A 14,083-nucleotide genomic window follows, 5' to 3' on the forward strand; every position below is an offset into this window, starting at 1 on the left:
GAGTAAGACCATTTAGTGGTGTACAAACAGAAACATTTTTTTTCATAGTTTTCCCATTAAAAAGTGGTAAAGCCACACACACACACACACATATATAGTATATATATATATATACATACACTACAACTTTCAAGTGACAATGTAGCGATGTTGGCGGTACTTGCAATAAATACGTCAGGGCACATTCTACACATCATTGAATATTTGTAACATATTTATGGTGGAAAATAAGTATTCTTAAAGATGAAAAACTCCTTTATGCACCTTTAAAAAAGTGGTAGGTTTATAGTAAGACTATTTATGGGTGATTTTTTTTTTTTAATTTCTATTTAAAAGTGGTAAGACCATTTGCTGGTGGAAAAAAAAAACATTTCCGAATTTTGACTTTAAACAAGTGGTAAGGCTATAGTAACACCATTTAATGGTGTACAAACAGATTTTTTTCTCATAATTTTCACTTTAAAATAGTGGCTAAATATAGCAATACTATTTCTTGGTGTAAAAATCCAAAATAATTTATTTCATGATTTTCACTTTAAAAAAGTAGTAAGGCTATAGTAAGACCATTTTTCATGAAATCTGGCAAAAAAAATTCTTTCTTAAGTTCAACTTCGAAAGGGTGGTCAGGTTATCGTCAGACCGTTCGTGGTTGAAAATTGGAAGAAGGAGATGGGAGTCAAACCAGTGACCTCATGAATCAGAGACCACAGCTCTACAGTAAGGCTACAGTAAGACCATTTTTCATGAAATTTGGAAAAAAAAAAGTTTTAATTTTGACTCAAAAAAAAGTGGTAAGGCTATAGTAAGACCATTTTTCATGAAATTTGGCAAACATTTTTTTTTTTTTTAATTTTGACTCAAAAAAAAGTGGTAAGGCTATAGTAAGACCATTTTTCATGAAATTTGGAAAAAAAAAAGTTTTAATTTTGACTCAAAAAAAAGTGGTAAGGCTACAGTAAGACCATTTTTCATGAAATTTGGCAAAAAAAAAAAATTCTTAAGTTCAACTTCGAAAGGGTGGTCAGGTTATCGTCAGACCGTTTGTGGTTGAAAATTGGAAGAAGGAGATGGGAGTCAAACCAGTGACCTCGCTCTACCAAGCGAGCCACAACCACAGCATGGCAAAACTCTTGTAAGACCTTCAATAAGTGAAAATTGGAAAAAAATACATGTTTTCCTAATATCGACGTTATAAAGTGGTAAGGCCATTTTTCATGAAATTTGGCCAAAAAAAAATTCTTTCTTAAGGTCAACTTCAAAAGAGTGATCAGGTTATCAGCAGACTGTTTGAGGTTGAAAATTGGAAGGAGTTGGGAGTCAAACCAGTGACCTCATAAATCAGAGACCACAGCTCTACCAAGTGAGCCACGGCCATGAGATGACATTTTATGGCAAAGCTGTTATAAGACCATCAATAAGTTAAAATTGGAGAAAAAAAATACACTGTATGCGTGTGATGATATGATATGCGTGAAAAAACAAAGAAATGTTTTTCCAAAATTTTGACTTTTAGAAAAGTGATAAGGCTATAGTAAGACCATTTAATGGTGTACAAAAAAAAATTCAAATTCTTTTTACTTGTAAAAAAAGGTAAGGCTATATATAGTAAGACCATTAAATGGTGAAAAAAAACAAAACATTTTTTCTTAGTTTTCACTTTAAAAATGTGGCAAGGCTATAGTAAGACTATTTCTGTTATGGGTGATTTTTTTTTTGTGAATTTAGACTATAGAAAGTGGTAAGACTATAGTAAGACCATTTCTTCGTGTTAAAACCAAAAAAAATTTTTTTTTCACTTTAACAAAGTGGTAAGGCTATAAATAGTAAGACCAATTAAAGGTGAAAAAAAAAAAATCAATTTTTTTCCCCATAGTTTTCACTTTAAAAAAGTGGTAAGGCTATAGTAAGACTATTTGGGTGAAAAAAACAAAGATTTTTTTTCCCCAAATTTTGACTTTAAAAAAGTGGTAAGGCTAAAAAGCAAAAAAATAAACTTTTTTTTTTCTCGTAATTTTCACTTTAAAAAATTGGTAGGTCTATAGTACAACTATTTATAGGTGATTTTTTTTATTTTTTTTTAATATTTTCACTTTAAAAAATGGTAAGGCCATTTCTTGGTGTACAAATGTATTTTTTTTTCAAAATTTTGATGCTAAAAAAATGGTAAGGCTATAGCAAGACCGCTTACTGGTGAAATAAAACAAAGATTTTTTTTCTGAATTTTTACTTTAAACAAGTGGTAAGGCTATAATAAAACCATTATTGGTTAAAAAAAACAACCTTTATTCATAATTTTCACTTTAAAAAAGGAGCAATGCTATAGTAAGACCATTTCTTTGTGTAAAATACCCCACATTTTTTTTTTTTTTTTGATAATTAAGACTTTAAAAAAAGTGGTAAGGCTACAGTAAGACCATTTCTTGATGTAAAAAACCAAAATATTTTTTTTTTCATAATTTCCACTTTAAAAGAATGGTAAGGCTATAAAGGCTGAGACCATTTAATGGTTAATAAAAATCCAAATCAAAACAAAGAAGAGTTCTCAAAGTGTACAACAGTTTTATTGATCAATGATCAACTTGGCTTATGTGATTACAAGTTTACAATAAACCACTGAAACTGTGAGCAGATGCTTCCTCCTCCTTCGACTTCCTTAGCGCGCGCGCACACACACACACAGTAAAAATCTAAATTGTGCGACTTTACCGGGATAAAAACGCTCTTTAAAAGGCTTCTTTAGTCTCTTCGTCATAGTTTCGACCCAATATGGGTTCTCAAATAGCATCGTTCAGGAAAGTCACTCGATTGGTGTTAATCTGCAGGAGGGAGACACGCGCACACTCACTCACTCATTCACACACACACACACACACACACACACACACACACACACACACACGTGCAGCACTCACGTGTACACAGTAACAGGCACGTGCATGCACGCAGGCTGAAGTCCTCTCCGCTTCTTTTACTGTACAACAGCTCCGACATGGCACTGATACAAAACTACCGCACTCCGCTGGCTTCACAACACGCTGAGAGCGAGCAGGTGGTGCAGTGGACCCGAGGTTCGAGCCCGGCGGGGCCTCCACCTGAATGCAGCTGGATTCCCCGGCGTTCCTCTCAGGTTGAATTATTTTCACCTCGCAGAGCCGAAGCCACGGCGGCAGCGGCGGACGTCCACTGAACAGCGTCTAGTCTGTCTGCTGTGAGCAGCTCATAATGCACTGATGATGATGAGGAGGAGGAGGAGGAGGAGGAAGAGGCCACTGAGGAGGATGAAGATCACAATCCAAGAGAAGAGGAAGAAGAGCATGAAGAGGAGGAGGAGTGGGCTCAGCTTGACTCCTGCCGACTCCTTTAACACGTCCACACCTGAAACAGGAAGGAGCCGTCAGAATAAAAGCCCAGCCGGACACGGCGAGCGAGAGGCGTCTTATTGTGAAGGACCTTGACGGTGCTGTCCACGGCGCCGGAGAACAGCCGCCCCCGGGACACGGCGAGCGCCGTGACGCTGCCCTGGTGGCGCAGCAGCGTCTGGGTGCAGATCATGTTGTCCATGCTCCACACCCGCAGCGAGCGGTCGTACGAGGCGCTGAACACTTTGGTCTGGTCGGGGGTGGAGATGACGGCCAGGGCGTACACCGTCCCCACGTGACCCGTCAGCGTGCGCACCTGCTCCTTGGACTCAATGTCCCACACCTGGACACACACACACAAACACCGTCAGGTCATGTCGCTATGACGACCATTTTGCGTGTGTGTGTGTGTGTGTGAGACCTACATGGATGAGGTTCTCGTAGGTGCCGCAGACGATGTGGTGGTTGGTGACGGCGATGGAGTAGACGCTGCCCCCGCTGGTCTGCAGGACGTGAGCGCACTCCAGAGAGCGGATGTCCCAAATCTGAAAGAGCAGAACTCCCTGATCACCGCTGCGGACGCGGAGCCCCGCCCACCGCAGGAACTCAAACTACAACGGGTCCGTGTGGCGACGGTTTCAATCAGCCAGAAAGTCGATTTCGATCTCTCAGACGTTCTCTTACCTTGATGGTTTGGTACGAGCCGCTGTACAGGTGGTTCTGAGACGCCACCAGAGCTCGAACCCAGTGGTTCAGACCCGTCAGCTCCTTCTTCAGCTTCAGCTCCGTGCCCACGATGTCCCACACCTACATGTCAAACAGATTTCACACGAACGTGAATGAAGTCGTGTCAGAGGAACGTCCCGTCACAGCTGCAGCGCCACTTGTCCTCAGAAAGTTTCATCCGTGTGTTTCTGATCCTGCTTCATTTACATGACGCTTCCAAGTGAGAAAGGGAGACATTGGTTGACTTTTGGGTGTCTGTTTCCATGGCAACGGTTCTCTGAGCCACTGAGCCTGCAACTTGTTGAAAACGGCTCACAAAGTGGAAGTTTTCAAAAAAAGTGCTCTGACTCTGTCACCATGGAAACGAGTGAAAATGTAACTTTTCTGAAGAGTAAAACTGGAAGTGTAGGTTCTGTGACAGGGAGCTTCTTTTGTTTTGTTTGTCCAGGAAAGACAAATGCAGAGAGCTTCATCGTTTCAGAGTTTCTGCTGTTTTTTTTTTTCCCTCTGGATTGTTGAAAATGAAAATTTATTCTGCATAAGTTAAGACATGGGAAAAAAAATTAGCTTTGAAACATGAGTGAACAGTTTGGGAGAGATGTGAGCTTTAACAAGTGAACTGTGGCGTGGAGCTGAACTTTTTTTTTGCCAAATGATCTTAAGAGTTTTGAAAATGTAATTTTTGTTTCAGGAAATGAGCCAAACCAATAGAGAAAAACTGTAATTTACCATTTTTGAAACTATCTCCATTCGATGTCTTACTATACTACATTATAGCTTCGATTTTAAAGAAAATATATGATTGTTGTAATTTTTGGCAATTAAAAGGTCTCTGTATAGCCTTACCTCCTTTATAAAACTGATTTTTTTTTTTTGTCATTTTCACTAATCAGTGGTCTTACTGTAGCCTTGTTGCGTTTTAAAATTGAAATGATAAAAGGTGTGGTGATTTTTGCAAATAGATGTTCTTACTATAACGTTACTGCTTTCTAAGAATGAAATTATTATTTTTTTTTTAAGGAGTCTTACTATAGTTACCTCATTCTTTAACTTTTCACTAGTTGTGGTCTTGATCGCCCTGACCGCGACTGATTGATCGTCTTGACTTCATTTTTAAACTGAAATGCTTCAAAAACTTTGCTTGCAATTTTCACTTATCGAACGTCTTACCTCCTTTTTAAAACCGACATTTAAATAATTATTTGAAAAATCTTTGTGGTATTTTTGATTGACCATCTTGTCTTTACATTGAAATTATTATTATTATTATTTTTTATTTATTATTTTTCACTAATAGAGGCCTTTCCTTCATTTTTTTAACATAAAAATTTTGTCTTACTATAGCCTTACCTATATTTTCTTTTACATTACCGTTTTAGCAATATTCTGTTTTTGGAGGCCTTTCTCTAATTTATTTTTTTCAATTGATCATTTTTAAAATTGGCGATTGAACCGAGGTGTTACTATAGCCTTTTCTTTATTTTGAAATTGATTTTTTTTGTTGTTGCAATTTTCTCTCATTGAACGTGTTACGATACTCTTATCCCCTTTTTTTTTTAAATTGAAATTACTGAGTTTCTAAAATAAATTATTTTCACAAGCAAATGGTCATACTACCTCAGTTTTTCAATTTGAATTATTTGAAGAATTTTTGGGGGGAGATTTTGATTAATGAAACTGTTAAAATTGTTGGTTGTAATTTTCACTTATTGAATGTCTTACGAGACCCTTACCTCTTCTTTAAATTAATAAAACTTTTGTTTTTGTATTTCTCACTAAGAAGAGGTCTTACTCTCACCTTAATGTCATTTTTGTTCTTTCAATATATCATTTTTGAAATAATTTCCATTTTTTCATTGAAATTATTCACCAATTTATGCAAACTTTTGTTTCTGCCTGTTGCAGACAAACGTGTGTGTGTGTGTGTGTGTGTGTGTGTGTGTGTGTGTGTGTGTGTGTGTGTGTGTGTGTATGCATATGTGTGTGTGTGTGTGTGTGTACCTTGATGGCCTTGAGGGAGCCGCTGAACAGCATGTTGTGCGAGGACACCAGCGTGCACACGGGGTTGTCGTGAGCGCGGATGGTGTTGACCTTCTGCAGCGTCTGGATGTCCCACACCTACGAGGAGAGGACGAGAGTCAGACCGACACCGGGGGGGAGGGAGCGCCGCCGCCGCCGCCGCCACGCCGTTACTCACGATGATGGTGCAGTCCGCCGAGCCGCTGTACAGCTTGTTCCTGCGGAGAAGGAAAACACAGGAGTGAGACGGGGGATCGGCGGGATCCCGGCGAGTGTGTGTGCTTCGTTACCCCTGGATGCACAGAGCCAGCACGATGCCGTCGTGGCCCTCCAGGGTCTTCTGACACTTGTAGGTGGTGCAGGTGTCCCACACCTGAGCAGACACATCACGGGCGTGAGCACCGGGACGATGGCGAGGAGCGAGACGGAGGAGACGGAGGAGACGGAGGAGACGGCGGCCTCACCTTGATGGTCTTATCGGAGGATCCGGAGAAGAGCAGGTCCCCGGTGGAGTAGACGCACAGACACCAGACGGGGCCCTGGTGGCCCACGAACGTCCCCTTGCACTTGAAGATCTGCTGGGGGTCGTACGCTGCACACGGGCACAGAGACGGGACAGGCTGGGTGTGTGTGTTTTACAACGGAAACTCGGCGAGAGAGGGAGGAGCGAGACGTGATGAGAGGAGAGCAGAGGAGGCAGAAGGAGGCTGGTGAGGAGGAAGAGAGGAGGAAGGAGAGGAGGAAGGAGAGGAGGAAGGAGAGGACGGCCAGAGCAGGCGGTCAGAGAGAGCCTCACTCACACTTTGTTATTCAACAGCTTTCTCGCTCATCTTGATCTTACTAATCTCATAAACGTGACGAGAAGGTGACAGTCAGATACTCACAGCCCAGGATTCCCATGTTGAGTCTGGCGTTGATGTGAGACAATTCATCCTGCACACACACACACACGCACACACAGTTAATGTTTACGTGAGTTTAACTTCATCATCTCACAGATCTATCTGTATTCTGATGAACGTGCACGAACGTACGTTAAGCATGGAGGCGTCTCGACGGAACTCCATCAGGTCCTCGCTGAGTTTACTCTGGTTCTCGTCCAGAACGTCTGAAACAGGAACAGCGGCTTTCAGTGAAACATCGAGTCTTTCACTTCCACAGTCGAACATTTTATTCAGCACAGACGAGACGCAAAATAAACCACAACTGATTCTCCGTCTCACCGAATTTAAGCTCCAGGTTCTTCTCGACTTGGTCCAGCTTCTCAGAGAGTTTCCCCAGCATGGAGCGGAGGAAGGCGATGTCTTGGTCCTTCTGGGCCAGCGTCAGCTGCATCTCATGGAACCTGAACACACAGAACGCTCAGTCCCGCCAGTCTGAGGGCTCAAAGCGCCCTCTGCTGGCGCGTCGCTCACCTGTCGTCCGTCTGCTGCAGAAACTCCTTCAGTCCCTCGAACTTACAAACCTCCAGGTGCGTTTCATACGTGTCCTGGTTCCCGATGAAGGTGCAGCTGGGGGAGAGCAGAGGCAGGGCGGAGTGAGCGGCTGACTCCAAAAACAAAGTCCACAGGAAATGAAAAGGTGGACGACGGTTTCCAGGCTCACCCGTATTTGGAGTGTGGACATTTGATGTGCTCGCACTCTTTGAGGTGAGCCTCCAGGTTCATGGTGAGCAGCGGCGGGCAGGAGGGGTTGTTGGGGCAGCGCACCGGCCGGTAGTCACAGTTCGACTCGTGTTCTCTAAGGGGGGGGTTTAGTCAGAAGATTTGCAGAACTGCAGCGTTCCCGTGGAGACGGAGCCTTACTTGCGTGTGGACAGCTTGATGGTGAACGGGCAGCCCAGGGGATCCACCTCGAACGCTCCGGGCTTCCCGGCCACCGTGGCGGCGGAGGCAGCGGCGCCGCCCACGGCTCCGCCCGCCGCCCCGGCCCCGGCGCCGGCCGTGGACCTGCAGCCGTATTTACAGTGGATGAACAGCTCCCCGATCTGCTCGGCCACCGCGATGTTGTTGACCACCACGGTCAGCTTGGCGGCGTCCACCGGGCACTTGTCTGCGAGGAGCACAAACGCCGCGGCGTCAGTACCGTCACTGCAGGACGACGACGACCAGCACGCTGTGTGGCCACTCACCTGAAGTCAAGGCACATCGTCTGCAGAAGGTGTGCTGTGGATGAAAGGATATTAATTTAAGTGATCCATTTCAAAATCGGACTTTATTTGACTGAAATTTATTGGTAACGGGGTTTTAAATGATTTGTTATTGTATGCAGTTGCGAGTGAAAACTTCTGAGAGTGAACTTATTGACACTATAATACATTACTGAGTTCACTATATTATAGACTGTTAAGTCTATGAGATTCTCTTTTCTGCTTCTTATATCTGGATAAAAACTGGACAAAGAAATCAAGTACTGATTAAAAATCACAAGTTTTTTCCAGAAATGCAACAAAATACTGAGGTTTTCACTTTACATTCAACCCAAAATCATCAATCGCATCATGTGGAGTTCAAAATATCATATATTCAGCAATTTCAAAATTCTGTGTGTTCAAAAAAGTGTACTTTAACAAGACGGGACAATCAGACCGTCTGCAGAGCCACAGTGTCGACATGCTGCTGTTAATAATCACAATCATTCAACGCTGCTTTTGAAATGCAACTAAAGGAAATCTGCTGTGAGGCTTCTAACGAGCTGCCACAGCAGAAAGAGCCAAGGTCAGCGTGCGACAGGAAGGCAGCGGGAGGAGAGAAACACCGAGGACGAGGCCGGGACTCACTCCACATGTGGTGATGACGGGGTCCTTGAACACGTTGCAGCACAGCTGGCAGCACAGCTTCACTGAGGGCTGCTCCGCAAACACCTGGGGCTCCTGCACACACAGACACACCCACACACACACAGACAGACACACACAGACACACACACACAGACAGAGTGGTTGGCCAGTTTGTGGTTTCAGTTTCTGCTCCGAGTCCCTCTGTACCGGTTTACTTCTGTTTTTTTGAAAATGACTCATTTTACAATAAACAAGGGTTTACAGTGTGGCTTAAAATATGTCAGCAATAAAAAATACAACATCTGAAAAGGAAATAAAAATGTTATAAAAGTTACTATCAGAGCTGAGTAAATGCCAAATTATCAATTAATTTTTTTTAAAAAAAGAGAAAGAAATCAGGTTTAGTTTCCACTCTGATCTCCTGAATGTATTTACTGTTCAATGAAAATCTACAAAATGTGAGAACTTTTTGCTTTAACTGATTATTGAGGATCACGTTACAAATGTGTGACACTCATGAATTTCGACTTGGAGCTCCATCTCTCTGATTTCTGGTTGTTTCAGGATTTTCTAGATAGTAATAATAGATTTTGCCTGATAAATGCACAAGAGAGCAGAAATAAAAGAGTGAAAAGTCTCCAAATGTCTGAAAACGACTTGAAAGCAGCTTGAATGACAGAAACTTGTTGAACACGCTGTAATCTGTTTACTCTGCGGTCCGATGGAGAGTGAGCAGAGACGTCAGGAATAGGTGTGGACGGCTGAATTATTACGCGTGTTGGAGCGGAGGAGGGTGATCTCACATGTCGGCATGTCAGTGTTTAATACCGCGGTGTCTCTCTCGCTCTCATGTCGACTTGTTTTTACGTTACTGATGTGTCCCTGGAGTGTGCTGCTGGGATCGGAGCCACTGGGATAAACTGGGAGTCGTACCGTGTCCTCCTCCTCCTCGTGCAGAGAGAAGGTGGAGCGCAGCGACATGTTGGACTCGGAGTGGAGGGATCGGACGGAGATGGTCGAATCGGACCTCCGGGGAGTGCCGATGGGAGGCTGAGGAAACACAGCGTCAAGGCCACAGATCAATACATCAATCAATCAAAATAAAGCATTTGATCGATGCTTCATATCAATACACTTCCCATAACAGAACCAAAACTTTCAGTTTTACACTTCAAAACTAAGTTTAACAACTTTAAAAAGTTTTCCAGTATTCTAATATCCTCCCTAACACAAGGAGATTCAGGATACAGTTCTGGAAAAGCATCCCATAATAAACAGACGAGTGAATCAACGGAAACGTAACGGCGTTGGTGTCGACGCTGTTGTTAAAAATGTCAACACTCTGTGTGAGTCTCTGGAAGAGCTGACTCACAAACATGAATCACAGTCGTGAAAAGTTTGTTTTGAGGTCGACGGCACATCTGATGAAGTGCAAACAAGACAGTGGAAACCAGCGCAGATACTTTCAAACGTAAGAAATACGAGCTTCCTTCCTGGAGCGGGCGTCGTACACGCAGCCGAATCTGGCAATAAATCAAACTGGGCAATGTTTGTCTTGGTAAGACCAGAGAGTCCAGGATTACAGGAATCACTCATGTGCTGCATTGCATCACACAGAACAGGGCTTTCTTCATCTGTGTGTGTGTGTGGTGTGTGTGTGTGTGTGTGTGTGTGTGTGTGTCTGTGTGTGTGTGTGTGTACCATTCCATCGTCGTCATCGCGGGGGGAGTAAGTCAGGGTGCTGGAGGAAGAGGGAGTTCTTCTGTGCTGCTTGTAGGAGCTGGATCCTTCAGCTGAAGATTTCACAACATTTCAGTGAATATGCAGCAGAAACACAGACGGAGCGTTTCGGAAACTTAAACACGGCGTCACCTTTAGCTGCGCCAGCCACGGCTGAGAAGGTCGGACCGAACGACGCCTCCATCCTGCTCTGCAGAAAGGAAAACGGAAATTAAAAAGACTGAGAATCTAGTAAGCAAAATCAGCAGCATGTGGTTATTCTGCAAATCCTTGATTAAAAAGCATCAAATGTCACAGCGGTGTCTCTCACCCCGCTGCCAGAGTGCGCTGGAGGGGTGCAGGGGCTGCTGGGAAGGGCTGCTGATGCGGCTCCTCAGGAGGATCGGCTGTAGCCAGAAGTTTTAACCCGAAGCAGAAGAAGAGACTCGCCAGAGGGCTAAGCCTAAAGCACAGGAAGCACAGCATGGTGAGGGGGGGGTGTCAGGATATCGCTGTGACACATGCCACATAAATAACACCAACTCAGCAAAATTCCCTCCAAATGCTCGCCCCACCCAGGATTGACGATCTGATGACGGCCAGTAGTCAGTTCCACATGGAGGCTCCGACTCCTGAGGCGGAACGTTGCAAAAATGATGCGTTTTCATTTAAATCATCATGTAAGCAGAGCCTGAGGCTTAAAACAAGCTGTTACTCAGCCGAACTTTGACCTACTTTACTTGGCACAAACACAACAGTTTCCTCATTTTGCTCCGTCACTGTGAAGAAGTTACGTCTGAAGTTCAAGGTTCATTCATCCCGTCGGTCACACAAATCCCCCAGTTCAAGACCGAAACACATTAAATGTTTTCTACTGGCATTAAGAAGCCAGCTGACCATATCTGCTAATTATCTCCCACCTAAGTTAAATACAAATACGTTTTCTATAAGTAATCTGAAATTTGGTGGTAACAGGTGTTAGTTTGGCACAACTTCTTTGCAAAAAAAAAAAAAAATTATTTTCTCCTAGATAGCCATTTTCTGCAGACTCTGGAGATGCCGGAACACTTCAGATCAGCACATTGTGGGATGTTTAAACCGGGGTTGTCAAATTCACGTTAGCTCAGGGACCAGTGAAACTATAATGTGAAAACCTACAAGACTGAAAGCTGAAATATTTTCTTCTTAGTGTATTCAAGAGCAGTCAAAAACCAGATGTAGACTGAAGCCTCTTGCTGCCTCTGATGTACAATTTCTGCAGCATTTTCCTAAATTCGCACCTTTATTATGATTTACAAGTTAATAACTCTGTCTACTAGAAGCATTGCAGGAATATGCTGTCAAGTTCCTACAAACACTACTGCACATTTTTAGCAATTTATACACAATGCAAAGTAAATTCTCTGGCACAACTGAACCATTTTGGCCAGCAAAACATTTGTTTGACGTCTCTGGCTGAGACCAAGGACTTCCTTTTTTCTTCAAAAATCCCCTGATTGCGTCCAAGAAGCTTTTGAATCTTTCATTGAGTTGCCAAAACAGAGTGAAGCCAAGCTGTCTCCAACATCCATAGGTGTGCAAAACACAACACCCGTTGTCACTACAGTGTGATCAGCTCCAGCGAAATGAATAGATCAGTCCAGAAGATGATTAGAGCCCCCAAAACAGTACAAGTGGACGAAACACCGAGCAGGGACGAGCATCTGCAAACCCTCAGATATGCAGTGAGAGGAGGCAGAGAGGGGAGTGGGCCACACAAAGGGGAGAGGGGGAGACATGACAGGCGAAACGCAGCGACCCGAACAGCCAGCGGCTGATGTAAACAGAAAGGTATGCGGCGGACTGCGTGCTCATATGGTCCGAGTCCGCACGAGAACCGGGGACCGGAATCTACCCGCTCCAATCAGCGCCGGGGCTGTCTCCCCACGACAGGCTGGAGATTCCCGTCACACGGACAGAGGGGGGCGGAACACACACACACACACACACACACACACACACACACACACACACACACACACACACACACACACACACACACACACACACACACACACACGGCGGGGCAAAGTTCAGCACAGCTAGCTAACCAAACGCCCAAACACGACATATAAAACAGCGCGAGCGCGCCGCGACTGTCAAATAAACGTCAACTACGTTTCCCAACAATGTTTCCGAACAAGCGTCATCTAGTTTGATTCGCCAGCATCCAGCTGTTAAACTGTCTTGTTTGTTAGCATAAGTTAGCTCAGTTTTTTTTTTATATTAGCAATCACTGCTGCGGACGATGTCTGGCTAACTCTGCTCGCCGCTGCGGCGTAAATCCGCGTTGTCTCGTCTTCGGGAAGATAACAGGTTTCCATAGAAACCTTTTTAGTTGAGTTTGTTGGCTTACCATTGTTATTTTTTTCACCACGGCGACGCTTCAAGTCTGCAGACGAATTCCTAAATCTTCCTCTCAGCCCCACACATACACATATCTCCAAATGCCGCGGTGCATGCTGGGATGTGGAGTACACAGTGGTGATATTCCATTGTCTTTTCCTATTCTGTTTGACTACATTACCCATAATCCCCGGCACAGCGGCGCTGCCGTCAGACTGCGTGCTGTCAGTAAAACCGAGCTCCATCCACTAATAATAATAATAAGATGCGCGTTTTTCTGCGGTTTGCCGTCGCTTATTGGCTCTTTGCGGTGATGCCACGCACACCGTCAGCTTAAACGGAGAGTGCACGTGCAAGGTGGCGTGATGTGGGGAAAAAAAGATCAAATATGAACATCTTTGCTGAAAAAGGCCCATATTCTTATATTAAAGCACATGTTTTTTGAACGTTGACTTCATACCATTTTAATATATGCATTTACTAAAAATAACTATTACAACTGTATAATGGATTTATACATAACTCAGGCTGCAGCAAATTGTTTTAATTTATGAAAAATAATGTTGATCAAACATGACTGTCAGCATCCACACATAATGTCAGACACTTTTAGATGATGGATGAATGGAAGTGATCTACTGATTGCTGCGTGTAAATATTGGATCCTTCTGAAGCTCTAAACAGTGTAAAGTTGTGGACTTTGGACTCCAAAAGGATTTTTAAGAACGTTGGCAACCATACATAAACATCAGATGAAAACATGATGCAGACAGTATATGGAAACTATGAGCATCTCTGACACACATCCTTATCTCAGTATATCAGTGACCTTGCAGTAAGAAAAAAAAAAGCTGCAGTCTGGCTACCTTTTGTGGTACAAAGGTTGGGAGTCTGTGTTTGACGTTTGTAAAAGACTCAGTGATGCATGGTGAAAATATCCTGATAGACATGCTCGGAAAGAACATGCAGTTTTGTACATCTCCACTCCATATATGAGTTAATAGTGAAAATGCTCAATTTATGGAATAAGGAAGTATTTTTTTTCAGTATTTGTATTTCTGTGAGTATAGATTTCAGGTCATTAAGCAACTGCATT

The 14,083-nt window shown here is 43.4% G+C and overlaps 1 protein-coding gene across 1 annotated transcript; it reads right to left on the minus strand.

Moving 5' to 3' along the window:
• Nucleotides 1–2,544: 2,544 nt before the first annotated feature.
• Nucleotides 2,545–13,082, minus strand: traf7 (TNF receptor-associated factor 7). Its single transcript, XM_030089873.1, has 21 exons — nucleotides 12,998–13,082; nucleotides 10,934–11,065; nucleotides 10,756–10,813; nucleotides 10,585–10,676; nucleotides 9,817–9,933; nucleotides 8,884–8,976; nucleotides 8,236–8,269; nucleotides 7,910–8,156; nucleotides 7,710–7,844; nucleotides 7,520–7,615; nucleotides 7,328–7,449; nucleotides 7,139–7,212; nucleotides 6,989–7,037; nucleotides 6,569–6,696; nucleotides 6,395–6,477; nucleotides 6,283–6,322; nucleotides 6,087–6,203; nucleotides 4,044–4,166; nucleotides 3,785–3,904; nucleotides 3,451–3,702; nucleotides 2,545–3,375 (listed from the first exon to the last, which is right to left on the minus strand). The coding sequence occupies exons 3-21, from the start codon at nucleotides 10,805–10,807 to the stop codon at nucleotides 3,361–3,363; spliced, it is 1,989 nt and encodes a 662-aa protein (XP_029945733.1). The 5' UTR covers nucleotides 10,808–10,813; nucleotides 10,934–11,065; nucleotides 12,998–13,082; the 3' UTR covers nucleotides 2,545–3,360.
• Nucleotides 13,083–14,083: the final 1,001 nt, after the last annotated feature.

This window comes from Salarias fasciatus, chromosome 4 (assembly GCF_902148845.1).
Source record: "Salarias fasciatus chromosome 4, fSalaFa1.1, whole genome shotgun sequence".
Lineage (NCBI taxonomy): Eukaryota > Metazoa > Chordata > Actinopteri > Blenniiformes > Blenniidae > Salarias > Salarias fasciatus.